Raw genomic sequence first — 26,626 nt, forward strand, 5'->3', positions numbered from 1 at the left:
GCGCACATCAGGTGTGCGGGCAAGGTCACGTGGGCAGGGCCCGCTCCCACCCCCTGGAGCCTCGCTCCTGCCCCGCGCAGCGCACCTCCGAGGTGGTCCGGTCACTCTGAGACCCCCTGTGGCACCGGGGCTTGGCGGAAGGGCCTGCAGGCTCCTGGGAGGAGGTCAGGCTGCCATCTAGCATCTCCCCTGGTCCCGCCCCGTCCAGGCCTCTGCTGCTTGGAGCACAGGCGTCCCTGGGGTCACACCTGCCCCGTGGACAGGCGCCAGAACTGAGAGAGTCAGGGGGGCTGACCCGGGGCCTGGCCTCCTCTTTTTCCCCGGCGTCCTCTGACCCTGGGATGCTCCCCTGCCCCCGCCTTCCAGGGCTCCCCACCTAGGGCCACCCAATTGTCACCCACAGCCATGGAATGGCCTCGTGGAACCAGCTCTGGGCACCAGGGGGACTGCGTGTGCTCAGGGGGGCCCCCAAGGTCTGAGGAGACCCCAGCTCTGGAGGGTGGAGCTGGGTCCTCAGCCCCGTGGGTCACAGGGCTTTGCTGGTGGGGGTCTCTCCCCAGTGTCTCCAGGACCCCAGTTTCCCATCTAGGAGGAGGGGGGAACCAGGATGGGGGGCGGGCAGGAGAGGATGGGTTGCAGGACAGGGATGCTGGGGGGTTGGTTTGGGTTTGGTGGTACACGGGGCCAGCTGAGGGCCGGGAGGGCCTTTCCCCAGAGGGCTCCTTGCTTCATAACGGGGTGGGGGTGCCTCAGCTGCACGGCTACTCAGCTGGGGGCTGAGACCCAGGGCCCAACAGACCCTTGTAAAACGGACAAAGTAGGACGAGCTCTCCCAGCGGAGGGCAGGGTCCATGCGGGGGCCTGGAGGCCTCATCAGGAGACAGCGCTGAGGGTGGTCTGGCCAGCCCCACACGGGTGTCTGTGGCTGTGTCTCTGCCCCGCCCCGTGGAGCCCTGGGGATAGGAGGTCAGATCCGAAGTGGCCGGGACAACTTCCCAGTTGCCCGAGTGGGCTGCACCATCTTGCCAGTGGGTGTCTCTGAAATAGCATCAGGCAGACACCTCCTGGGGTCCTTATGTCCCCCGAGGGGCTGTGGAGGGTGGAGGCCCTGGAAAGGCCCCCAACTCTTGGGACCAAATCCCACACAGCCCCCGCTGCAGGGCAGACCCTGGCCGGCCCCACCTCTGGGCTGGCTGGCCCCTCTGAAGGCGCTGAGCTGTGCTGACCAGACATTGCCCCCTTCCCTGTGGCCTTTGACAAGATCCTGCCGGAGCTGGGAGCGGGCCCCTGGGCACTCACTTCTGGGGCCAGTCTGTCTGAGGCTGCCCTGTCCTGGGGCCTGGCCCTTGGTAGCTGGGGGCACAGGGGGCTTCCAGGAAGAGCTTCTGGTTCTGAGCTAGCCTTTGGCTGGTGTGACGGTGCACCCTGGATGTGGCCTCGCTGTGCCTGACTCCTCCATTTGCTGAGGCCTGGGCCCAGACCAGGGAGAGGGAGGCAGCCTCTCTGTGCTGTCCCGTGGTGTCTGCTGGCCGAGAGCGGGGCTGCCCGGGAGGAGTGTGCCGCGAGAGCTCCAGAGAGCTGGGCGGCTTCCTGGAGGAGGTGGTATTGAGCTGGGTGTGGGGTAAGTGTCGGAGATGGTGGGCCCGCCAGAGGTGTGTGAGAACAGCCAGGGGGCTCCTTATCTGGGGAGGGAGCTGAGCGTGGTCTCGCAGGTAGAGAGAGACCCCAGGAGGCAGAGGCGCGTGTGAGCTGGCAGAGGGAGAAGGCGGGTGGCACAGCCCCGCTGGCGCGTGTGAGCTGGCAGAGGGAGAAGGCGGGTGGCACAGCCCGCTGGTGGTCTGTTTGCCTCTCTGTGCCTGGTGCCGGGGGGGCGGGGGTGGTCACTGGGCTCTTGCTGGGCAGCCCTCCTGGTGGCCTGCACATCATAAAATGTGAGCGTTTAAGGCTCGCTCTTGGTTTTATGTGTGCATTGATTGCGTTCAGGGTGGGTGGGAATGGATTTATAATTAGACAACAGTCCTGGCGATCAATAGAGAGATTATTAGAACCATAAATAGAACTTTAGGACTGAGATGAGGTAATTTCCCCTGAACCCGGGCATTGATCATTAGAGGTGGCCCTGGAGTGTTAAAACACTGGGTGTTAGGCTGTAGAATTAAATACTTCTGGAGGGACGTGCTGTGAATCCCGGCCACAGCCCATCAGGCGCAACCCCCCACCCCCCACCCCGGCGTGACTGTCTCCAGGAGGACGTGGGTCTGGGCCGGCCAGGTGGGCAGTGAGGGTCTGGCGTGTTCTGGGTGCCTGCCCCGTGGACTGCCGGGGGTTCTTCTGTGCACATGGCCGTCTAGAGGGCCCCATGTCGGCCAGCCACGCTGTGATCGCGACTGCAGCCCACGCCCCCGTCTGCAGCACAGAACTCTGCCCTGTCAGGGTCATCCACTCCTGGAAAGTGTCCTGTGATGATTCCTGGTGGCGGGGGCCGCCCATGGGGACAGTTGGGCAGTTGCTTTCCAGGAGCTTTGCCACTCTGGGGGTTGGAGGTGCCCGTGGGCTGCCCCCACCCCGAGATGCTCTGCCCCAGCCGGCCGCACGGGGACACAGCTGTGAACCGTGGGGTCTCCCCGAGGAGCGCAGGGTCCCTTCAGGTGTTCGTTCACAGGACACCTGCGGTCCCTTTGCAGCCAGATGCCTGGAGATTGTGGCTTTGGCCTCCTGACCCCACAAGTCGGCCAGCATAGCCTGGGGCTATGAGGTAGCATAGCCTGGGGCCACTGAGGGTGCGGCTGAGTAAGACGGTGAAATGTGCAGCCACCTCCGTTCCCTGCCAGGGAGTCTTCCGCAAACCCTCTGTAGTCTTGTAGACATGGGCCAGGCCCCACCCAGGGTCCGGGGGAAGAGGACTTGGAGCGGAGGGTTCGCAGCCAGCCACGGGGCCTGGAGCAGTGCAGGCGCTACAGGAGGGCTTCCTGGAGGAAGTGCTGCTCTGAGTGGGAGGTGAGGTCGTTCCTGGTGGAGCGAGGACTCCCTTCTGTCCGTGGAGGCGGGCTGGGCTGGCACTGGCTTGGGGACCTTGCTCCTGCTGCCCCCGTGCCAGCCGGCTTGCCGCCCCCACTTCCCATGAACCCTGGCCAGGTCCCTGGTGGGTGCCCACCTGTCCGTGGGGATGTGGTGGGGACGGTGTGGGGTAGGGGGAGCTCTGACCTGGCCAACCGTCACGGGTGCCCCCTCTGAGCCTCAGTTTACCCACCCGAGGAGTAGAGTTTGGACTAGATGCCCCCGCACTTCCACGTGAGGCTGCTTCTGTGACATGGGGGAGGGACAGTCTGAGCCTGGGGCCCCGGGGTGACCAGGCAGGGCTCTGAGGGGGGCCCCGGTGCCCAGCGCAGGCCCCATGCCCCCTGCAGGGCCAGGTGCAGCTCTGTGCCCCTTGGCCGGCCCTTGCTCTGCCCTCCCCACCTTTCGGCCTGAAAAAGCCCCTGAGGGAGCTGGGGAACGTTGTCTTTCCTGGGCCCCGATCTTGCCGATGTGGAGTTCAGGCCCGGAGGGCTCCTGAGGAGTGGGTTAACTTGGTGTTTCCCAAACGGTGCTTGGTGGAACCCCGGCGCCCGGTGGCGGGCACCCTGCAGAGACGGCGGGCCCCCCTCACGCTCTCCTCTCTTCACACTTTTCTTTCGTTGCTGCCCTGGCGCCTCCATCACGCTTTCTGTTCGGCCACCCGCCCGCCCCGGCCCCCTGTCTCCTGTCCCCATGTGTGTGTGGTCTCCCCCTCCGCCCTACCTGCTGCCCTCCCCTGCCCCCCACCCCCCCGGCTTCTTTTGGCGCGTCCGGGCTCTGCTTCCGGCAGGAACTGGCAGCGGCCTCCCGGTGGCCGGAGCCGGGTGTCGGCAGCTCACCGGCCGGCGGAGCCGCGGCGCGTGCGGGACCCCTGACAGGTCAGTGTGGGGCCCAGCCGGCCGCAGGCATGCCGCGTGGCTTGCACCATTGCCCGTGGGGCCGGACGTTCTGGCTGGAGGCACAGATGCAGGCGTGGGAGGTGGGCTGGCTCGGGCCCCACAGGGGTGAGTGGAGGGGCCCTCGGGGGCCGTGGCCGCCGTCCAGGTGGTCATGCGGGGCAGCGTGGCGGGGCGGGCCTGGGCTGCTGGGTGGAGTGCACACCTCGGGCTGCTTGGAGCAGCGGGTAGCAGGGTGCTGTGGGGGGTGAGCCTCGGGAGCCCCCAACCAGACTCGGCCCAGGCCCTGGGGATGCCGCAGCTTTTAACATTAGTCTGGTTCTCCACCACTCTGCTCGACGGAGGCGTTTAGAGCTGTCAAGGGGAGCATGTCTGTTAGGTGACAGAAGGGACTGACGTTTGAGGCCAGGACGTGCTGCATGGAGCCCTGGGGGGCTGCAGGGGGGCCAGGCTGTGCCCAGGCCGCTGGTGCCTCGGTTGCCCTGTCACTCATTTGCCTTGAGCCCCAGCACCGCTTGGAGGAGGAGAAACAGTACCCAGTGGCCCAGCTCTGGGCCTGGCTGACCCCTCCTCGGGAATGTTCCCCAGGAGCGGGTATCCCTCTGTGCCTGCAGCCTCCTCCCCCTGGGCCATGGGGCTCACCTCCTGGCTGTGGGCCCTGCGTGTCTCGTGCCAGGCTGTGCATGCCTGGAGGGCAGGTGTATTGAACAGCTGCTGTGTGCTGGGCAGGGTACCAGGGATGTGGAGGCGACCAGGCAGGCACAGAGGCTTCCTCTGGGCCTCTGGATTCCTGGCATGTGCTAGGTGCTCGTGCAAGCTGGGGGTGCTAGGGGAATGCAGTGCTGAGTAGCTGAGCGCGGCCCGGTTTCTCTGTGAGCGGGCAGCCCTGGGTAGACCGGGAGAAGCAGGGGGAGGTCTCAGGGCTGCGGGAGGCCAGGGCAGGCACAGGGAGTGGCCTAGAGGAGAGGGCTGGCTGTTTTGGGTTCTGAGGGATGCATAGGAGTTCCTGCCCTGTAGGCAGGTGGCAGGGCGTGGTGCACCAGCACAGGGCCTGGTGGGGGCCTGGGCCGTTCCAGGTTGGGACCTGTCCTCGCAGCCTTGGGGGAGCTGCTGGTGCTGTGGGGGTGAGGGTGGGGTGCTGGGCTTCCTTCCAGCCCAAGCTCTGGGGCTCCCTTTGAACTTCCTTTGCAGACGTGGTTTTGCTGTGTCCCAGGGGAGGTGTTGGGAGCTGGTGCTGACCGTGGGCTGGGGGTGGTGGTGAGACCCTCCACCCTGGTGAGGGGTGTCCTGTGGGGAGGCGGCCGGACTTCCTGCTGGGACGTTCCTCCTGAGGCCTGTGGGGGCTTATTCTGCTGAAGCGTCACCTTGGCCTGTGGCCGTGTCACTTGGGAGACCCCGAGGACGCTGGGCCCTCTAGAGTGTGGCTGCTACCTGGGCTCCTCACCCGCAGGGTCACCAGACAGACCCCTGTCCTCTGCCAGGCCGAGCAGAGAGGACGCCTCGGACGATGGTTGTGATTGTACTCAGGGCCAAGTGTAGCCAGGAGCCCCCCGGACCAGGCCTTGGTGCCTGGGGAGCCCTAGAGGCTGGGGCCCTTGGGGAGGGGCTGGGGCTGGAGTGGCCGGGCTGAGGCAGGGCGCTTCCCTTCCCTGCCAGGGGGCCATGTCCACCCACCCTCCGAGGCCAGGTCCCGCTGGGGGGTCCAGCGCCCGACACATGTGCATAAACGTAATATACGGTGGCCAGGTCTCCAGTTGGCCAGCGCCGTCCTGGGGAGCGGTTAATTACATTTGTGCTGTGTTACGAGGCTGTCTCCCTTTCTGGAATTTATTTTAGCTAATTAGTTGGAAATGCCAGAGTAGTATTTCAGATGATGGGAAGATCATACATTATCATACACGGGGCAATTAGTGCCCCTGACAAATATTTATTGTGGTTTTTTTCTCTAAGCGTGCCTCTGGGTGCCCCAAGCCGGCCGACCCAGGGGTGGCGTAGGGTCCCTGTCCATCTGCCTGACCATGTGGTCCCTGCGATTCTGGAGTTTGAAGTGGAGGGGGGATGTCAGGCCTCCGGGCGGGGGGCACCTGTGCCCACCTCTTCTCCATAGGGCCCCAAGCTGGCGGTCCTGTGTGTGTGGGGTTCAGGGAGCATGCTGGTCTCCAGGGACCAGGGGTCTGCCCCCCTGGCTCCCCGGTGAGGGGAGGGCGCCCGAGCCTCACGCCGGCTCCTCCTTCCCTCTAGGCTGAAGCAGCGGTGGCCGCTGTGGCAGTGGCAGACACGGTCCGGGACGGGTCCCCTCCCGTGGGCTCCAATGGCGCGTCGAAGACGTGGGGCCTGGTCACGCCCACCCCGGGCACTCCCCCGGGGGGCTCCACGGGCCCGTCAGCTGCAGCCTCCTTCTTCCTCAGGTACGTACTCCTGGGGGCTTGTGCCTGGCCTGGGGGTGGCCTGTCGGAGGCCCCTCGGGCTCTGAGCCTGGCGGCCTACGGGCCTCTCCGGGGAGGGCTGTGGCCTGCCTGCCGTCCAGCCGAGCGGAGGGGGGTTCTCCGGGCCTCCTGGGGCACTGTGTCAACTGCATGTCCGGAGGCCTCTTGCCCAGCACGGGGTGCAGCCGAGGGCGGGGTTCCCCGCTCTCCACCCCGCCCAGCTGGGTGGTCTCAGGCAGGTTGCATCTGGTCTCTGGTGCTCTGTGCCTCGGTTTCTTCGTTTATCAGGTGGCGCTTCCCGGGAGGCGTCGTAAGCTGATGGCGGGAGGACCTCAGCCGCGGCCGGTGGACATCCCCAGGTGGTCCTGGGCCAGTGCCGGCGGCAGGGGGTGGGTGGCATGGACGGGAGGCAGGGGCAGGCAGGCCTCGAGGCAGCGGCCCGAGGGAGCGTTCCTGGGCCACTGGGGAGGTTGGCGTGAGCTGGGGCGGGTGTCCTGGGGGGACTCCTGTTGCCCTGGGGCCCCCGGCACATCACCTCACTGGTGGTGCCCTTGGGTGCCAAGCGCCCCCTGCGGTTGGGGCTCCCGGGGTGTGATGGTGGCTATGAGTCACGATGGCTGGCCCCGCACGTCACTGTCCCATCAGCAGCCCCTGCGGGTGTGATAAGCTCGTCCTTGTATCGCAGGAGCCGGCATCTTATCAGCGTGGCCTGGGGCTGTGGGGCTGACTGGGAAGTGGGGGGTGTGGTGGGGGCGCTGGGCCAGTGGGCACACGTGCGGGCCCACAGCCCCAGGTGGGTACCAGGAGCCGGGCAGGGCCTTCTGCTGTGGGGTGGGTAGGGTCTGCCTCGCGGGCCCAGGAGCCCCGTGAAGGGGACAGAGGGCCGATCTGGACGCCGGGGGTCCCGGCCCCGGTGGTCTCTGCGGTCTCTGCCCCGGCCTTTGGGGCAGCGGTCACGCCCTGCCAGGCCGCGCTTGCTGGAGGATTGCCAGCCTGAGGGCCCCTGGGGAGGAAGGCCAGTCCTGGGGATCTGGGGCCACCCTGGCTCCTTAGCGACCCAGGGCCTGTGGGATGGGGCGCTTCTTTTGTCTCCAGCGAGCGAGGCTGCCTCCGCTGACCTTGGGAAGTTACCATAGAAACAAGCGTGGGGGCTGGGGTGGGGGGCTGGGGCGGGGGGCATTGCTGGCAGTCCTTACTGCCAGCCTGTGGGACACCCCTGCTCGCAGCAGCTTCCTAAGGGTCGTGGGCCCAGTCCGGGGTGGTGTTGCAGCTGGGAGCACCGCCCCGGCTTGCGCCTGGTTTGGTCCCGAGGCCCTCTGCGCGTTGAGGGTGTGGATGCTTCACCGTCAGCCTGAGAGGGGTGCTCTCAGTTTTGCGTGCCCCTCTTTGTTCTGTGTCGGGGAGGCGCTTGTCCGGAGTCCCTCGGAGGTGAGGAGCTCCTGGACCCCCGGGCAGAGGGGCCTCAGGAATGAGCTGAGGGTACATTCTGTGACCCGTCACTGGGCCCCCAGGGGACAAAGCTGACCCTGAACCTGTACCCTGCCACTTGGAAGTTTCCAATTGGTAGGGGGCAGGGTGGCAGCATGCCGTCTTTGAAGGGGCCACGCAGTATCACCCGCGCTCTGAGGGCACAGAGGTGGGCTTTCAGGGTTGAGTAGGAGCCTGGTGTCTGCCCAGTGGAGGCAGAATAGGGTGGGCTCAGCGGTCAGGGGTCCCTGAGCACCCCCTGGGGGCCGGCACACTAGCCTTGGGCTTTCCTGGGTCTTCCTGAGAGCCCCTTAGCCGCTGTGGGTGAGCCACGGCAGAGGGTGATTCTGGGGGGCGGCTTGGGGACCAGGCCTGTGGGACACGGGGCACGGATGAGGCCTGGCGCCCTGCACGCCCCGCTGAGCCTGGGTGGGCAGCTCGGTCATGACTTGGGCACGGCAGCTGCAGTGGCGACCGAGGGCTCCACATGCCAGCCGCCCCACCCCAGGGCCCTGCACAGGCCGCCTCTGCAATTACGTTTCTCTGGGGGCTCTGGTGACCTTGACGCCCCTTTAAAGTCCCTCCCCCCCCAACGCTGTGTAACGTCCTCCTGTCTCTTCAGTCTCCCCTCCCCCACACCCTCCTCTGGGCCTTTCTTGGGTGGGATGCCGGGGCGGGGCGGTCCCCTCCCAGACCCCTGAGGCTAGAGGTGGGATACAGTGGGGTCACCCCCTGGACCCATGAAGCTCGACGGCATGGGAAGGACAGCTGTGAGCCCCCTCGGCGGGGCAGTGGTGGGCTCCCTCTGGGCGGCGCTCCCAGGCACCCCCAACCTACTCCACTACAGCTTCAGGGGCGCCCCTCCCTCACGGCTGCCTGGATGGTCAGGCCACACGACGTCAGGCTGGCACCCGGCAGGGGCCCGGGGTGATGGGTGCTGCCCAGAGGCCCCCGGCCGGTGGGGCTCCGCAGAGAGGTGTCCCTCACCCGCAGGGCTGGCAAGGAGCCTGGGAGCCTCGGGGTGGAAGCCCCAGGTGACAGGAGAATGCAGGCAGGCACGGCAAGGGTCAGGGCGCTGGGGCCGTGGGCCTCAGCCTCGGGGGCTCCAGCGCCCCCTTAGCCGCCCTGCACCGGTGAACCCTGAGGGCCCCTCCGGGGGTGGGGCAGGCCAGGCATGCGGGGCGTGGCCCGGTCCTCCCGCCTCCTGGCGGCCCAGGTCGGACTGGTAACTGAGCCCCACTCACATCCACACGGGCCCTGTGTCTCCTCGGGGTGAGTAAAGGCCTCGCCGTCAAGGCCAACTGCCTGTGAAATTACCTTCTTGTTTGGAAGAGGCAATTTTTCTTTGTAAAAAGGCAAATATTTTCCTTTCTGTTCACGTGAATCAGCGAGCAGGGCCTGCGAGCCTTGGAAAGGGCTCTGGGATTCGGTGAGAGGGCTGGGGGCTCAGGGCGATGCTTGGAGGGCTGGGGCCCTCCCTCCCCCGCCTCCCTCCCCTTCTCCCCCCTCCCCCCTCCCCCTTCTCTCACCCGTTCTCTCACGCCTGCCCTCATGGCCCCATCCTCAGCTTTCCCTGGGTCCTAGGCCTGGGCCAACACCTGCCCTGCAGAGCCCCCTCGGGGTGGGGCACAGCTGTGTAAGCTCAGGGCAGAGCGGGGCTCCCGTGTAGCAGGAGGCACAGGGTTCAGGGAAGCCAAGTGTGGGGGCATCAGGGCAGGCTTCCTGGGGGAGGTATCCTCTGAGGATGAGAATTGTGGGTGCAGGAAGTCTTCCTTCACAACCGGACCATGCGGAGGCACCCACACGGCCCCCGTGGGTCCCACCTGAGTCCCCCCGCCCACTGCTCCACAGCAGAGCAGTGGGTGTTCGTAGTCCTGAGTGTGGGGTCTCCTCCCCCATCCCCACTGCCCAGAAACCAGGTCTGTGCCCCTAGCGGGCCGGCTCCTGCAGAGACGCCCCCCACCCACCCCAGGCCATGTGAGCTGAGACACGGTCCCCAGTGGCTGACGGGCTTGTCCTGGGTGTGAAGGGCCCTGGATTTCATCAAAGGGGAGCGTGCTGTCCCGGGGCGCTCTGAGTCACCCCCGGTGAGCTGAGCCTGTAGGAGCGGAGACCTGGAGGGCCGGCAGGCTGGGGCACAGCCTCTTGGCTCCCTGCCCTGCGGGGGCTGACCCAGAGCAGGCAGGGAGGAGGGGGCACCAGAGTTCCATCGGACCACGGGGCAGAGACGCTGGCCAGGGACATTCCAGCCTCCCGGGACTTGTGGGGCCGCAGATGGCTGAGGGTCCAGTGTCTGTCTCGTGGTGAGACCTGGGCGTGTCCCGTGGGGATGGACACCTCCCAGGGTGCTGCCAGAGTCCTGGAGGTGTGGGGGCGGGGCTGAGTGAGGCCCGCGCTGGAACCTGGGCTCCCGAGAGGGTCACGGAGGGGGCAGGTGCCCCAGCAGGCCGGTGTTGGGGTGGGGCTGAGTGAGGCCCGCGCCGGAACCTGGGCTCCCGAGAGGGTCACGGAGGGGCAGGTGCCCCAGCAGGCCGAGCCCTGCCTGCTGCTTGTGGGCTCCACTGCCGGATGGTGTTCGGCCTCCCCCAGCGCCTCACCCGTCCTCCTGGTCTCCACGAGCCCTCAAGCCTCAGGGGTGCGGATTCTGGATGTGCCCCCAGCCTTGGAGGAGGGGGCCAGGCTGGTTCTGGGAGGAGCAGGGAGCTGGCTGTGGCGGGGCGGGGGACTCTTCTCAGCCTTGGGCGTCTGCCGATCTATCTGGTCACCCTGAGGGCCCGGCCGGAGCCCCCCAGGCAGGCTGGTTCTGGGCGGTCCTCGTGATGCCCTTCCCTGACGTCCAGGCCGCAGGGCCCTGGCGCCCACGTGGAGGCGAGCCGACCCCACTGGTGCACATCTGTGGCCCCCTGTCGTGTCCAGGCAGGCTGGGGGCCAGCCCACCTGCCCTGGTTGTCCCCGGGCAGGGCCTGGGGCAGGGCTGCCCGCTGCACTGCAAGCCTCTGGGTCAGGCGGTTGCGTCTTGCCGTCGGGGCGGTGGGTGGGGAGCTGTGGCCTCACTTAGGGTGGCCGGGGTCCAGTGCAGCAGGCTGGGCTGGGGAGGGGGCAGGGCGGGAGGAGCCCCGAGAGCTGAGCTGGACGGGCCCCCTGCCCGGTGCCCTGGCACCCACCCGGCCCAGTCCAGCTGCCTCCACAGACGGTCGTGCTGGGGTTCCGTGCGGCCCCGTCCTGCCTTCTGAGTCCTTTGGCTTCTCGCTCTGCGCCTGCGGACACTCTCAGCCTCCATCCTGCCCCGGGTGTGATGCGTGTGTGGGGAGGGGGCAGCGGGAGGGGGACGCGGGACTCCGCTGTCCAGGAGGCTTCTGGTTTAGGACACACGGGCTCAGGTGGAAACCGGGGCTATGTCTGTTCGTGGCCGGAGAAGCCGCGGCCCTCCCTGGCTGAGGGTGCCGGCCCGCTCACACGCCCCGGGCCCTCCCCGCCCCGTGCGCACCGGCCGCCCCACCACGCTATTAAGGAGCCGCCACGCACCGTAGATTACTTTTATTTTCCTGGATGACACTGCGCTAGGAGGAAAGCTGTCCCTGGGGTCTCTTAAAAGACAACTCCTATTAAAGATGAGAGGAGTTAAGCAAAACGCCAGTAGCTCCACTGAGTGGGAGGCTGACTGAGGGGCCACGCTGCCCGCAGTGTGGGGCCTCCTGTCGGGACCTTTGGAGGCTGACGGGGGGACTAGGGCCGGGGCTGTGGGACGAGGAGGGTGTGTGTGGCAGGAGCAGGCCGGGGAGCCGGGCTGGGCGGGTTCTTCAGCCCTGAGCCTGGATGCGCCCTGGTCTCTGGTCCCTTTTGCTGGGAGGTGAGGGTGGGGAGGTGGGGGGGTGCTGGGGAGGCGGGTGGGGGTGACTGATGGAGGCGGGGGAGGTGCTGGGGAGGCGGGTAGGGGTGGCTGATGGAGGTGGGGGGGTGCTGGAGAGGTTGGGGGGTGCTGGGGAGGTGGGTGGGGGTGGCTGACGGAGGCGGCGGGGGGTGCTGGGGAGGTTGGGGGGTGCTGGGGAGGTGGGTGGGGGTGGCTGATGGAGGCGGCGGGGGGTGCTGGGGAGGTGGGTGGGGGTGGCTGACGGAGGCCGGGGACGTCTGGACCCAGGCCCAGCATATGTGCGTCCTCTGTTGCCTGGTGTCACCGTGAACGCATTAGATCATCAGGGCCGCTCACAAGGGCCCCTGTGGGGGGTCACGTCCTCCCACGTTAGAGGTGGGGAGACTGAGGCACCACGTGCGGTCACACGGCCTGTGAGTGACAGAGCCCAGCGGCTGAGTTGGGGGAGGACAGTGGAAAAAAGAGGATGTGCTTGGTGCGGGGTGCAGGAGGGGCCGGGTTTCGTGTCTGCCTGGGCCCGGTCGCCTGGCCTGAATGGGCCAAGCTGCCAGGGGCTGAACGTGGCTGGTGAGCTGGCCTCTGCGTGGCTGGTGGGAAATGAAGTGTGGGCCGAGCAGCTGCTTGCAGGGCGGGGCAGGCGTCAGGGCAGCACTGAACGCCCTGCCCCCTTGTTCCCCCCAGGGCCGCCCAGAAGCTCAGCCTGGCCTCCAAGCGCAAGAAACCCCCGCCACCGCCGCCCCCCGCCCCGCGCCGGGCCTCCACCTACCCCACGGACTTCAGCGGGGTCCTGCAACTGTGGCCGCCCCCTGCACCCCCTTGCCTGCTCAGGGCCACCTCCAAGGCCAAGGACAACCCCAGCAGTGTTGGAAAGGTAGGCCCCACCCCGAGTCAGCGGTGACCCTGGGGTGGGACGAGGCTGGGCTGTCTGGGCACGAGCGGGGTGGGGGAGTGGGCGGTGAGAGACCCTGCTGCCTTCTCCGGGGCTGGACCAGGGGGGTCCGTGTCCAGATGGGCTGACTGAGGCCGGGCCGCCTGGACACTCCAGACGGCGGCGGGGAGCCTGGGGGACTGGGGGGGCGGGCAATACGGGAATTGGTTGGGGGGGTCCCAGGAGCACTGGCCACTCCTGGAGTAGGGTGGGGCGACCAAGGCTTCCTGGGACTCAGAGCTGGGGTCTGACTCCAGGAACCCCCGTGCCTTGTCTCTCAGGCAGGGCGGGGGCACGGCTGGGGCCCCTCGGCTTGCCAGAGTCCGGGCAAAGCCCCGCCGCATCCTGACACGATAACTGGGGACCCCACAGCGTGAAGGGCCCTGCCCGTCGCAGCCGGCCGGCTCTCAGCTCCTGTCCCTTCTGCTGAGACGGTTTCTGTCCGGGCCCCGCCTGGGCTGCTCGTGACTGCCCCCGGGCCCGGGTCCGGCTGCGTGAGCACATTAGTGCGGGGGGCTCTGGGCGTTGCAGGCGGGGAGCCCGAGCCGCAGAGGGCCTCAGGGGGAGGGCGGGACCCTGACCCTGAGGATGGACCCCTTCAGCCCCCTCTGAGCCTCCCACCCAGGCCCTGGGCCCGGCCTCTGCAGCCCCTAGAGGCCCACACCCCTGGGCTCAGTCCATCCTGCTGCCTAGGTCGCGCCCCAGGGGGCTTCTGCTCTGGGTCTGGAGAGGGAACTGGCCGTGGGGAAGGGGCTTTAAACACTATGGGCCTGGCTCTGACCTGGGCCTGTTGCTGGACCCTGGGCCCTGGGCCCATCCCGGTGGGGCCGGGTGGCTGGAGGGTTGAGGAGCCTCAGGCACAGACCTGGCTTTCTCGTTGCTGGCCTGTGTTACTTGGGATGCACAGGCCTCCCCCTCCCCCGGGGGACCAGCCCCCCCAAGTATTCCAGGGCAGGCCCCTGCCCCCGCTTTCTGGCAGACCCCCACCCCCGGAGGCAGGAAGCCTGTGGCCACTGTCCTAGCCCTCTCCCCACTCCCCTCCCCCACCAGGCCCCCCTCCCTGCCTCCCTGGACGATGTTATTTGCACGAATATCACATAGTCAGAAATGCCTCCTGAAAGGCATTTAATATTGTCAGAGAAAAGAAGTTAGATTACACTCGATTCTTGACATTAATGTGCCACTTAAGATAATTCATCATTGTGCGGAATTACAGAAGACGGTCCCTCCCCCCACGCCCGCCCGGGGCCCCCTCTTAGGAGTGGAAGCCCGTTTTTATGCAAAATGTATTTGTTCCCTACCTGGCAGCTACTCAGCGGGTGCTTTGCAATAGCTGAACATTTAGGGGGAGACGTGCTTGTCTGGCGAGGAGACCCTGTCATTTCCCCTGGTAACGAAAGGCCCTCACAGACCAGGACCCAGCCATGGGGCTGGCCCGGGGGTGGGGACCCCAGCGGGGCAGCCCAGTCAGGCTTTTCCCCGCCGGGAACACGCTCCAATCTGCAGAACCAATTTGGCTCCTGAAGTGGCCTGGAGTTCACGCTGAAAAAAAATTGCCAAAAATTACTGGGAAGTGCACATTTTCGTCTGCTTGGCAGCGGCGTTTGGAAATGAAATAGTTTTGTTCGTGTCGTCAGGGAATAAAAGAATCGCTTCTCGCCTAATGAGCCCGGGTTGGAGGAGCTCAGTAGAGGGGTTCTCTCCCCGCGTCTCCCCCAGGACCGCCTCTCCTTAGCAGAGCGCTCTGCATGTCAATTTGCCACGTGCCGAAGGGGTATCGGTGGCGCCTTGCACGAACTACCCGCGGTAAACCAATTTTGCCGGCGTTATGTATCTGTCACTTACAATTAAATCCGTGAAAAATACTGGCTCTGAGATGAGCCTGGTAATTTGATTTACACTGTGGTGGAGAAATCGGAGGTTTCAGTGGAGGCCTGTGTCCTCCTGCAGAAGCCGGGGTCTAATGCTTTCTCCTGGGGGGTGGGGGGCTCACCTGGGGTGGCTCGCCCGGCAGCTCCGGGCCCCTTTCGGCCCGGGGTCTGTGTTCTCCCTGCAGGTTTTGGGGTGTCTGCAGTGCAGCTTACTCTGGGCTCTTGCATCTTAAGTTTCTGGGTCCCCCGCCCCCAGGCTTCTGTTTGCCTGGGGGCCTTGGGGCTCGGGGTCCAGCTCCGGAAGCTGGGCGTAAAGGCAGATGGGCAGCACGCGCGAGCTTTGCATTTGTTTGGGTTTGGGGGACACAGAGGCAGAGGCTGCCGGGCGGCCTGCTGGGCCCTGAGCTCAGCCGAGCCTGTCCCGCCCGGTCACCCCTGCCTCGGTCTCCCCATCAAGTCCCCTGAGAATCCCCATCTCCTCCTGGATCAGCCTGCCCTCTTCCTCCCGGTCCTGTGCTGACCGGCTTGCCTCTGGGTCCTGCCTGGTCCTGGGTGTGAGTCTGGCCTCCGGCGGCTCTGGGGTCGGAAGTACCGGAGCCCGTTTCTCCCGGGGGCGGCACAGGCCTCGGCCTGTCCCGCGTCGTGGTCTGTCCTTCCATTCCCCGCGCTCTCGCTGCCCACCCTGGGCCGCGGGCCGGGGAGGATGTGCTCAGGGCCCAGAAGGCCTCTGGCCTGGGGCTGGGAGCTGGCTGGAAGGGCTCCCTGGAGGAGGTGAGGCTGGACCGAGATTGGGGGTGGGGCGTGGCCCACGCCCTCCCTCTGCCCTGCATCCGTGCACCGCCGTCTCTCCTTGGGGCTGCACCTTGCTGTGTGCAGAGCCTGCCCGAGGTCGGGAGTTGGGGGTGTGGGGAGGGCCTTGGTCAGGGGCAGCCTCTGTCCACCCATGGTGTGGGAGCAGGGGGTGGGAGCACTCCCGAGGCTCTGATGGGGGCCCTGTGGGAGAGCCCGGGTCTTGCTTCCACTGCCCCCTCTCCCCTTCTCGCTCCACCCTCAGATTTGGGGATCGGGATTTCAGGGGACCCGCTCGCAGGCTGTGTGATGCAGGTGGGACAGTTGACCTCTCTAAGTGGGTTTCCTCCCTTCTCAAGCCTGCGCAGGCCTGGGGGAGAGGAGTCCCTGTAATGGCTGGTGAGACCGGGGAGCTGGCAGAGCTGGCGGGGAGCCCATGCAGGTGACTCTGCTCTTGAAGGCCCGGGTCTTGGGGCTTACTCCCCTGGTCCTGGCTCTGCATCGGGGCCAGCGAGAGGGTGTGAGGACCCCCGAGTCGCGGGGTTGCCCTCTGGGTCCCCTCCTCGTCTTCTCTCTCTGCCCACAGGAGCAGCTGGGGTGTGCTTCCTCTGTCCGCCCTGTGCCCCCCTTCACGGGCTCCCTGATCTGTGCTGGCGTGCTCCTCCCACCAGGCCTCACTGCCTCCCTGCCTCGCTGACCTCATGTGGGACGTGCTCCCGCCTGGGGCTGGGGCGCGGATGCCGCATTCCTCCAGTGGGGACCCCGTGCCGGCCAGGCCCACTGTCCCGACTCGCGCGAGGCTGCCCCTGCCCTGTAATTAGCGCTGCTCAGAGGCCCGCTCCGCCCGCCTCCCCAGGTGAAGGTCATGCTGCGGATCTGGCCTGAGCAGGGGGCCCAGCGCTCGGCCGAGTCCACGTCCTTTCTCAAGGTGGACCCTCGCAAGAAGCAGGTGACCCTCTATGACCCGGCCACCAGGCCCCCGGGCAGCACGGGCCCCCGACGTGCCCCTACAGCTGCCGTCCCCAAGATGTTCGCCTTCGACGCGGTCTTCCCCCAGGACTCGGAGCAGGTGAGGTGGCGGGGTGGCCTTGGGTGGGGCGGGTTGGCAGCGCAGGACGATGGGAGATGGTCAGACCTGCACCCCTTCTCGTGCAGGGTGGGCAGGAGATGATGAGAGGAGGCCCGGGTGCAGGGGCTTGGGTGCGGCTGGCAGACCGTCTGTGTTTCCCCTTCCCCGCTGGCCTCCCCACTCTCATGTGTACCCACTAGCTCCTGGGCTGCTTCTCAGGCCGTTTCCAGAGCCCGCCCTCCGAAGCTGTCCGTGCAGAGCCTGTTTTCCCCGGGATGCTCCTCTGTGTGTCCTGTGCGTGCCGTGATCATGTGTGTCGTGTGGTGTGTGTCCGCTGTGATCACACGTGTGCTGTGATGTGTGCCTGCCATGATCACATGTGCGGTGTGTGTGTGCTCTCTGTGATCACACGTGTGGTGTGGTGCGGTGTGGTGTGTACTCTCTGTGAACACGTCTGTGGTGTGGTATGTGCCCGCCATGATCACACATGTGCTGTGATATGTGCCCGCTGTGGTCACGTGTGCATTGTGGTGTGTGCCCGTCGTGAACACATGTGCTGTGGTGTGTGCCCGCTGTGATCACGCGTGTGCTGTGGTATGTGCCCATTGTGATCACACATGCGGTGTGGTGTGTGCTGTGAACATGTGTGTGGTTTGAAGTGTGTGCTCACTGTGATCATGCATGTGGTGTGATGTGTACCCGCTGTGATCACATGTGTGCTGTGGTGTGTGCCTGCCGTGGTCACGTGTGCAGTGTGGTGTGTGCCTGCCGTGAACATGTGTGGTGTGTGTGCCCACTGTGATCACGTGCGTGCTGTGGTATGTGCCCATCGTGATCACACGTGTGGTGTGGTGTGTACCCGGTGTGATCACACGTGTGCTGTGGTGTGTGCCCGCTGTGATCACACGTGTGGTGTGGTGTGTGCCCATCGTGATCACACGTGTGCTGTGGTGTGTGCTCTCTGTGAACATGTGTGTGGTGTGTGTGCTCACTGTGATCACGCGTGTGGTGTGCCATGTGCCCGGTGTGGCCACAGTGGCAGTGTGACTTCTGTGTGTGCACACTGTGTGCCTGTCAGCTGTGTCTGTCGGCTCACGCTGCGAATGTATGTGTGTTTGTGTCCGGTCCGTGTGTGTTGTGTGTCCACGTGGAGATCTCTGTGTCCTTGGTCCTGGTGACCTCCCGGCCACCTCGTGGACTCACTGTCCATGTGTGATGCGATGGAAGAGGCAGGAGGCAGGGTGGCAGCCTGACTCTGTGCCCCTCCCGCAGGCCGAGGTCTGCTCGGGGACCGTGGCCGACGTGCTCCAGTCGGTGGTGGGTGGGGCTGATGGCTGCATTTTCTCCTTTGGCCACGCAAGCCTCGGTAAGTGCCCCTGACCACCCGCTCTGCGATCTCTGAAGGCCATTTCGGGGGTGGGGGGGGCGGGGCTGGGCCTGTCCCCTGCGGGCAGTGGGAGAGGAAACCCAGACTACAGGCCTGGACATCAGGTGCCCAGTGGAGCAGGTGAGAGCGGGCCTCCAGGGTGCCGGCCCGGCTAGCTCTGAGGACCCATCCACCGGCCCACAGGCAAGTCCTACACCATGATCGGGAGGGACAGCTCGCCGCAGAGCCTGGGCGTCGTGCCCTGCGCCATCTCTTGGCTCTTCAGGCTCATGGACGAGCGCAGGGAGAGGACGGGCGCGCGCTTCTCCGTCCGCGTCTCGGCCGTGGAGGTGTGCAGCCGGGGCCAGAGCCTGCGGGACCTGCTGGCCGAGGTGGCCTCCGGCAGCCTGCAGGACACCCAGTCCCCGGGCGTGTACCTGCGGGAGGACCTGGCGTGCGGGGCACAGGTACCCTGACCGCACCGCGGGGCGGGGCTGCGGGCTGGGCGGAGGCGGGGCAGCAGGCTAGGGGGCGGGGCCGTGGACTGGGGGGCGGGGCCGCGGGCTGGGGCGGAGGCGGGGCCGCGGGCTGGGGGGCGGGGCCGCGGGCTGGGGGGCGGGGCGCCGTGGGGACAGCTCGGCCCCAAGTAACTCTGGTGCCTACCCCACTGTCCGTCCATCCGTCCGTCCTCAGCTCCAGAACCAGAGTGAGCTGCGGGCACCCACGGCTGAGAAGGCGGCCTTCTACCTGGACGCGGCACTGGCCGCCCGCGAGGACGCCCGGGGAGGCTCCCACGTGCTCTTCACGCTGCACGTGTACCAGTACCGCGTGGAGAAGTGCGGCAGAGGCGGAAGTAGGTGGCCGCGTGCCTGCGTCGTGGGGTCGGGCGCCCTGGGTCTGGGGGCCCTGGGGCTGAGCCTTCACCTCCCACCCTGTGGTTTCAGTGTCTGGAGGCCGCAGCCGCCTGCACCTCATTGACCTGGGCAGCTGTGAAGAGGCCCCCGGGGGCCCCCCATCACTGTCGTTGTCGGCCTTGGGCAGCGTCATCCTGGCGCTGGTTAGCGGAGCCAAGCACGTGCCCTGCAGGTACGTGCGGGCTCCTGGGTGGGCCTGGGGAACTGGCTCAGCCCACGTCAGGCGTGTCCTCTGTGCCCATGGTCCCTGATCCCTCTGTCCTTTCTTCCTCATTGTGTGACCGGCTTTGCTACCCAAGGACTGGCAGGGAGTCCTGCTGCCCAGGGCCCGGGGGGCAGAGGTGGGTGTCAGACCCGACCCCAGGGCCCCAGGCACGGCCCATGTCCAGCTAGAGGCCCTCCTCCCTCCCTCCAGCCCTGTAGCAGCCCCCAAGCCCAGTGGTCCCCCGGCACCCCTCCCAGGCCCTCTGCCTCTGAGCCTCACCCCCCCGGCCCCCAGGGAGCACAGGCTTACTGCACTGCTGCGGGAGACCCTGGCCACCGCCAACTGCCGCACCACCATGATTGCCCACGTGTCCGATGCTCCAGCCCGCCACGCTGAGACGCTCAGCACCGTGCAGCTGGCTGCCCGTGTCCACCGCCTGCGCAGGAAGAAGGTCAAGGTTGGTTTCGCCTCCTGGGCCCCTGCCTGCATGGCGGTGATGCTGGCGCTCCTCCTGCCCAAGAGGAGGCCGGGTCCGTGCCCATGGTCGCCCCCAGGAGAACTGGAGCGGCTCATGTTGGGGGCTGTGGTGGCCTGGTCTCTGTTTACCTGGCCCCGGGGAGGCATGTGGCCAGGGCAGCCTACTGGACCACCGTGGCCTGTACCCTCCCAGGTCTGGTCCTACAGGGCACGCCCTGGGGCCCTCACTGGGTCTGGAGGATGGAGTTGGGGTGCCCTGAGGCCCGGGCCCTGGGTCTGAATCCTGGGTTTACAGTTGACGCTGTGTGTGCCTAGGGCGTATCCTCGCCTCCCTGCGACTCAGCTTACCACTTTCTGGGATGTTGCTGAGGAGGTCCGGTTGTGTTGGGGACCTGAGACCTTGCTGGGGGCAGGGACAAGTCTGGTGGCCACGCCATCACTTCTGTCCCTTGAGTGTGGCGCGTGCGGCTGGGGGTGCTGGGGGAGAGGGGCAGGAGGGACGACGCTCAGGGGGGCCCTGCTGTGTCCCCAGTACGCATCCAGCTCCTCCGGTGGGGACAGCTCATGTGAGGAAGGCCGTGCCCGTCGCCCCCCGCACCTGCGCCCCTTCCATCCACGCGCCGTGGCCCCGGACCCCGACCACCTGGCCGCCAGCTCTCCCGGCGACCCCGACTACTCCTCAAGCAGTGAGCAGTCCTGTGACACGGTCATCTACGTGGGGCCTGGCGGGACGGCGCTGTCGGACCGTGAGCTCACGGACAGCGAGGGCCCGCCTGACTTCGTGCCCATCATCCCCGCGCTGAGCCGCCCCCGCCCCACCCCGGGCCCGCGGGAGGCCGACCACTTCCGCTGCAGCACCTTCGCGGAGCTGCAGGAGCGGCTGGGCTGCATTCCCGGCACCGAGGGCCACCCTGGGGCCCAGGCCGGCCCAGCCCGCACGGGCAGGAAGCCCTCGCCGCCTGAGGCCGCGGCCCCCAGGACGCCCGTGGGCGCTCCACTGGCTGCCAGCACGCCTCGCGGCAGCCCCAGCCCAGACACTCATCGGGGTGCCCCGGAGCCCCCCAAGGCCAACGCTGACCAGAGAGAGGAGGGCACCACCAGGCCTGAGCTGCCCACTCTGCCAGATAAGACCACGTCGGGTGGAGGCGGGAGGCCGCTGCCCAACCCGGCCCCACCCCCGCCTTGGCAGCCGGAAGCTGGCGGGGCCTCTGAGGAGCTTGGCGGGGGTGACGGGGGTGCGATACGGACGCCCCCTGTGGGCAGGAGCGGGCAGGCCGAGCGCCCCTGCCCGCCTGCACGCGGCCACCGGCTGGAGCGGGGCCTGCTGACCACCACAGTAACCCTGCAGCAGCCCGTGGAGCTGAACGGGGAGGACGAGCTGGTGTTCACGCTGGTGGAAGAGCTGTCGCTGGGGGGCCTCGCCGGCCCCGGGCGCCCCTCCAGCCTGGCCAGCCTCGGCAGTGACTGCTCCCTGCAGGCCCTGGCCTCGGGCTCGAGGCCAGTGAGCATCATCAGCAGCATCAATGACGAGTTCGACGCATACACCTCACCACCCCCCGGCGGGGCCCTGGACGGGGCGGCCTGGGCGGGCGGCAGCCAGAGCTCGTCTGGCAGCTCCTGGCTCAGCGAGGTCAGCATGTGCACGGCGGACAGCCTTGGCCCCATGCCAGCGGGCCCCCCGGACCCCGTCGGCTCTGAGGTGCCGGCAGGGCCCCCCTTGCTGGGCTCCTCCATCCTGGACGGTGGGTCTCCGGAGGACAGTGGCCTTCAGCGCTCAGAGCATGGCAGATTGGACAGTCCCTTGCCCGCCCGGGGTCCTTGTCCCGCGGAGGAGGCTGTGGCAGCCCCCGGCCGACCCGGCCAGGAGCCATCTGCTGTGTTGCCCCGGGGGCCGGCCTCCGCACAGACCCTCCACTCCAGCCTGCCCCGCACACCGAGGACTACCTCCACGGCCGGTCGCGTGGGCTGCCCCCGCCTGGCTGCGGGCCCACCTGGCCCCGGAGGCCTCTTCGAGGACCCTTGGCTGCTCCGGGCTGATGACTGTGGCCCGCCACCCCTGGCTTCAGCCGGCAGGGCCCCCAGCCCAGCCCCGACGCTGGCTTGTGGCCGCAGGGTGGTGGATGGCTGTGAGGTGGGCCGTGTGGCCCACAGGCCAGAAGTCGTGGCCCCGATCCCACCCCTGCGGAGGGGGGCCACCACGCTGGGGGTGAGCACGCCCTCCGCCTCCTTTGGGGATGCACCGGCGGAGGCAGCGGCTTGCCTGGGCAGCCCCAAGGCCACCCCCGCCAGCAAGAAGAGCGCAGCTCCCAAGGGGGGCTTCTGTGCGAGGCCTGGCGGTGTGGCCCCCCCAGCGCCCCCCGTGCGCAAATCCAGTCTGGAGCACAAGACCGGCCCCGGGCCGTCCTCTCCGCAGGCCGGAAGCCCGGCTTGGCCCGGGTCTGCTGCCTTCCTCCGAGGGGACGGGGAGGCCAGGCCTGGTGGCCGGGCTGACCACTCCATCCCCAGGGCCACGTCCAGCCTGAAGGCCCGGACTGGCAAGGCAGAGACAGCGTGCCGACCTGCCACCCATGGATCTCTGGAGCGCTGTGAGGGCCTGGCACATGGCAGCAGCAAGGCCAGGGAAGCCCCCGGCCGGCCTGCCCGCGCTGTGCCCCGGCTGGGTGTCCCACCCACCAGCCCCACGCCTGGGCCCGTGCCTGCCTGTAGGAGCAGCCCCGCCAAGGGCGCGGGGGCCCCCAAGCCCCCCAGCAGCGGGACCAAGGGCCGCAGTGTAGTGGCTGGCGGGCCCCGGGCCCTGGGCTCTTCGGCGAAGCCACTGGCCCCCACGGTGGGGAAGGCCCCTTGCGGCCCCGTGACGGGCCCCAGGGCAGCCCCGCGGGTGGCGCCGGGTGTCGGGGCCAAGGCCAGCCGGGGCACCATCATGGGCACCAAGCAGGCGCTCCGGGCCACCCACAGCCGCGTGCACGAGCTGGCGGCTGGGGGCACCCGCGGCCGGGGCGGCCCCTCCTGGGGTTCTGCCGACTCGGACAGCGGCAACGACAGCGGCGTGAACGTTTCGGAGGAGCGGCCACCCGCCAGCCCAGCGCTGCCCTCGCCGTACAGCAAGGTGACGGCGCCCCGGCGGCCTCAGCGCTACAGCAGCGGCCACGGCAGCGACAACAGCAGCGTGCTGAGCGGGGAGCTGCCGCCCGCCATGGGCCGCACGGCGCTCTTCTATCACAGCGGCGGCAGCAGCGGCTACGAGAGCGTGCTGCGGGACAGCGAGGCCACGGGCAGCACCTCCTCGGCCCCCGACTCCATGAGCGACAGCGGGGCCGCCTCCCCGGGCGCCCGCTCCCGCAGCCTCAAGTCCCCCAAGAAGAGGGCCACAGGTGGGTGTCCGTCTCGGCCACGGGCCACCCTGCACCGCAGGGCGCCCCCTTGGTGGATCCCAGGTGTAAGCAGCCCCTTGTCGTGGTCCGGGTGTGGGTTGGGAATGAATTTCCAGATGTGAGGCAGAAGGAAAGAAGAATAAAGTTCATTAGAGCGGGAGACGCTGTTAGAACAGCAGGCCAGCTCAAGGGAGAACCGACGACGAGCAGGGGTCCTTATTCCGCTTTTATACCCAGGATACAGGGAGTGGGATAGGGGTCCTGCGGGTCGTCTGCTGATTGGATGAGGCATGGGTAGGGCAGACACCTCCCTACGGGCCAGGAGGGGAGACAGGCTGTACTGCTCCATTAACAGTGACACCGCCCGGGACGGAAGGGCGATGAGGGTCTGGTATTTCGGTTCCTGCGTTCCCAGACCCTCCTGGGTTTCATCTGCCCTTCCGTCTGTGGGTCACCACACCCTTGACGGGTTCAGACGCAGGCCGAAGGGATAGGCGTGCCCTGCCCTCTGCGGTTTGTAAACGCACCCCGTGTGTGTCCTTCTCTGCCCCCCTGTGCTGCCCCCAGGCTGGTCCCCGTCCTGTCAGAGTGGGCTGGCGAGGGTGGGCCCCCCGAGGTTACCCTGCCGAGGCGTGCGGGGCTGGGAGAGGACGGGGGGCTACCAAGTCCGCTGGCTGTCTGGAAGCCCCATGTCCGTCCCCTGGACCCCCGTCTCTGCGGACCCAGCTAGGGTGGGCTGTTCCTCAGGCTGAGTGTGGCTGGGGGATTTGGGCACTGGTGGACGCTTTCCAGGGCATTGTGAGTGAGGCACGCGCGCTCTGAACCAAGAAGGTGCATGGGAAAGCCGGAGGCTGGCGGAGGTGGTAGAGAGGGGCGTCCTGGGGGCGTGGGGGTGCCAGTGTGGGCCTGGCTTCGGGGTCTGTCCGGGGGCAGTGGGAGTAGAGACGCCTGTGAGTTAGGAGGCTGTGCAGCCTGTTAGGGTGTTCAAGGGTGACCGCCAGAGGTCAAGGGTTGTGGCCTTGAGGATGTGCCGTGCGAGGAGGCTGGTGTGTGGCTGTCCAGGAGGGAGGTGCTGGGGGGCGGCTGGAGTCCTATCTGTTCCAAAACCTGTCAGGGTTTCTGGCCAGCACTAGGCTGAGCATTTTGGGACTGGGCCCCTGTGGGCTCTGCCCGTCAGAGCCGTGGCCAGGCTGGGGGCTGGGGGGTCTGGCCTCTGCACGCCCAGCGCCCGGCTGTCTGTTCAGGTCTGCAGCGGCGACGGCTGATCCAGGCCCCCATGCCCGACACCGCCGCCCTGGGCCGCAAGCCCAGCCTCCCGGGGCAGTGGGTGGACCTGCCCCCGCCCCTGGCCGGCACGCTGAAGGAGCCCTTCGAGATCAAGGTGTACGAGATTGACGACGTGGAGCGGCTGCAGCGGCGCCGTGTGCCCCCCAGGGAGGGCCCGGCAGAGGTGGGGACAGCGGGGGTGTGGCTGGGAGGGCAGGGGGGCTTCTCGGTGCTGCTGGCAGCCCGCCAACCTCACCTTCCCCTCTTGTCTGCAGCCCTCCCAGAGCTTGGAAAAGGTAGGAACAGCCCCGCTGGTCCTGAGCCCCTGGCAGTGGAGGGGGTCCTGTGGCCACCTCCCTTGTGCCCTGGAATTGCGCTTGGTTGGGGGGGGCCTTCCCACAGCTATGGCGCTCATCCTGGGCCTGGGTTCCAGGAGGCCTTGGGGGCCCATGGTCTGAGCCCCACGGGGGTGGGGAGTGGGGCGGTAAGGGAGGGGCAGGGCCTAACCACTGCCCACCTCGGCAGCCCCACTGTGCGCCTGTCCAGGCCTGGGGTGTGGAACCGGGCTCGGGTCAAGGCTGGGGTGCCGGAACCCTAGGGAGCAGGCCGTCGTCCATGCCTGAGCCCCTCCACGCCCCACCCCCATGCTCAGGGCCCGGTGTGCGTCAGTGCCAGGCTGCGGCTGGCCGAGCGCAGGCTGCAGCGGCTGCAGGAGGTGCAGGCGAAGCGGGAGTTGTTGCGCGGGGAGCTGGCTGAGACCCAGGGCCGGCTGATGCTGGAGCCCGGCCGCTGGCTGGAGCAGTGTGAGTCTTCCAGCCCCGCCCAGGGACCCCGGACTGCCAGCCCTGCCCAGCACCCCGGTCCAACCATTTCACCCCAGGCCCAGGGGGCGGCGGGGTACCCGGAGGCTGGGAGGGGGAGGGGCGACGCCTCGGCCCCGCGGGGACCCGGGCCTGACCAGCTCTCCGCTCCCCCCGACCCCTGCAGTCGAGGTGGACCCGGGGCTGGAGCCCGAGTCGGCTGAGTACCTGGTGGCCCTGGAGCGCGCCACCGCCGCCCTGGAGCAGTGCGTGAACCTGTGCAAGGCCCACGTCATGATGGTCACCTGCTTCGACATCAGCGCGGCCGCCCCCGCCACCGCCCCGGGGCCCCAGGAGGTGGACGTCTGAGGCTGGGCCACGGGCCCCTGGCGTCGGGGGCTCGTGGATGGGACCTGGGATGGAGCGAGGATGTGCTGGGGGTCGGAGGAAGGAGGATGTGTAGGGTCCCTTGCGGGACAGGGCAGGAGGGGGGGCGTCTTGGAGGCGAGGGAGCGTGCCCGCGGGCGGAGGAGCGAGTATGCAGGACTCGGGAGGACTGTGACGCAAGTGCCTTTAAACTTGGACTGGGTTTCTCTCCTTTCTGCATTTGGTGCTAAGAACTCGGGCCACCAGCACACAGCGGCCCCCGGGCAGTGCCTGTGGCTGTCCAGGGGCCGCCGGACTGGCTGTCAGATCGGATCGCGCCTTGTGTACAGCTAAGCGATTTCCGTGCGGCAGAGCGGCCCTGGGCTCGCCAGGCTCTCTGCTTTAGGTTCAGGGTTACTTTTCCTTCACAGCCGTTTCCTCTCAACAGAGCCGGCCTTAGGGGTCTGCAGACTCCGTGTGTGTTCTCTCTGCTGATCTCGGATGGAGCCTGGAGCGGGTGGGTCTTCTGGGTGGGGTGGCTGACTCTCTGTCCCCTGGACCTGCTCTGTCCTGACGTCACCAGGAGGGCAGCGCCCAAGGGCTGAACTGAAGGCATCTGGCGCCTTCTTCCACGGCAGGAATTCTTACCAAACCACAAGCAAAAAAACAAAACAGACCAACCCACACACACAGATTGGGGGATGAGGGTCTTGTAAAGGTGCTGTCAGGTTCGTATTTTTGTATCATTTTGCCTACAAACGCGGTATTTGCAGTGGGAACTTGAAGATAAATGATCTATGTTTTTATGATTTTCTATGGAAGGTGTTCCTGCGGCCGGGCTCTTGCCGGGGTGGGGAGGTCCCTGGGCAGGGCGAGGGTCCTTGGGAGGCCAAATGCAGACCGGGATGAGCCTGCTAACAGGAGCGGGACGTTCCTGTCACGATGGGTTCTTTTTTTCTGACCGTTGTGGATTTTCTAGGGTCGTCCGAACTTTTGTACAAACATGTAGATAACAGCTTGCTGCGGTTTTTATTTGTGAATAAAAGATGCGTCCCTTGTTCACGAGGCTCCTGAGTCCACCTGGCGGGCCGTCCTCCGAGGGTTCCGGGGCGAGGCGGGGCAAGGAGGCTGCGGGGGGCACCTTCCATCCACAAACCCCACAGTGGGGGCCAGCCGTCGGCAAGAGGGTGTGGATGGGGAGGAGGCCCTGCTGCAAGCCCGGGGCTCCAGCCCCTATCTGCGCTCTGTCCCTGCTCCCAGCCCCTTTGTCTGCAGTCGCCCAGCCCAGCTCAGCTCCCGGGGGGCTTGGCCGACAGGAAACAGCGCTTTCTGGGGATCCCTGGCCTCTTCCCAGAGGCTGTGTTAGCTGGGAACCCTGGCAGTGGGGAGGAGGAGCCCCTCTGGGACACCCAAGCTCCTTCCTTTGCCCCCCACCTCTGCACCCCATCTGCTTTTCCAGAATACAAACCCCTGAACACTCCACGGGG

At 67.2% G+C, this 26,626-nt stretch overlaps 1 protein-coding gene across 2 annotated transcripts in view; it reads left to right on the forward strand.

Annotated features, from left to right (window-relative positions):
• The window catches only part of KIF26A (kinesin family member 26A), a 41,031-nt gene extending 14,830 nt beyond the window's left edge, over positions 1–26,201 (forward strand). For both annotated transcript variants that reach the window (XM_027521129.1, XM_027521130.1), the window contains exons 4-16: positions 6,195–6,361; positions 12,399–12,588; positions 16,162–16,374; positions 17,647–17,740; positions 17,945–18,207; positions 18,434–18,593; positions 18,685–18,826; positions 19,154–19,316; positions 19,869–22,707; positions 23,952–24,157; positions 24,249–24,269; positions 24,626–24,776; positions 24,961–26,201. In XM_027521129.1, coding sequence (XP_027376930.1) covers positions 6,195–6,361; positions 12,399–12,588; positions 16,162–16,374; positions 17,647–17,740; positions 17,945–18,207; positions 18,434–18,593; positions 18,685–18,826; positions 19,154–19,316; positions 19,869–22,707; positions 23,952–24,157; positions 24,249–24,269; positions 24,626–24,776; positions 24,961–25,142 — 4,791 coding nt within the window. In that variant the 3' untranslated portion in view covers positions 25,143–26,201. The remainder of the gene's footprint in view (positions 1–6,194; positions 6,362–12,398; positions 12,589–16,161; positions 16,375–17,646; positions 17,741–17,944; positions 18,208–18,433; positions 18,594–18,684; positions 18,827–19,153; positions 19,317–19,868; positions 22,708–23,951; positions 24,158–24,248; positions 24,270–24,625; positions 24,777–24,960) is intronic.
• The last annotated feature ends 425 nt before the right edge of the window (positions 26,202–26,626 follow it).

This window comes from Bos indicus x Bos taurus, chromosome 21 (assembly GCF_003369695.1).
Source record: "Bos indicus x Bos taurus breed Angus x Brahman F1 hybrid chromosome 21, Bos_hybrid_MaternalHap_v2.0, whole genome shotgun sequence".
NCBI classification, from domain to species: Eukaryota; Metazoa; Chordata; class Mammalia; order Artiodactyla; family Bovidae; genus Bos; species Bos indicus x Bos taurus.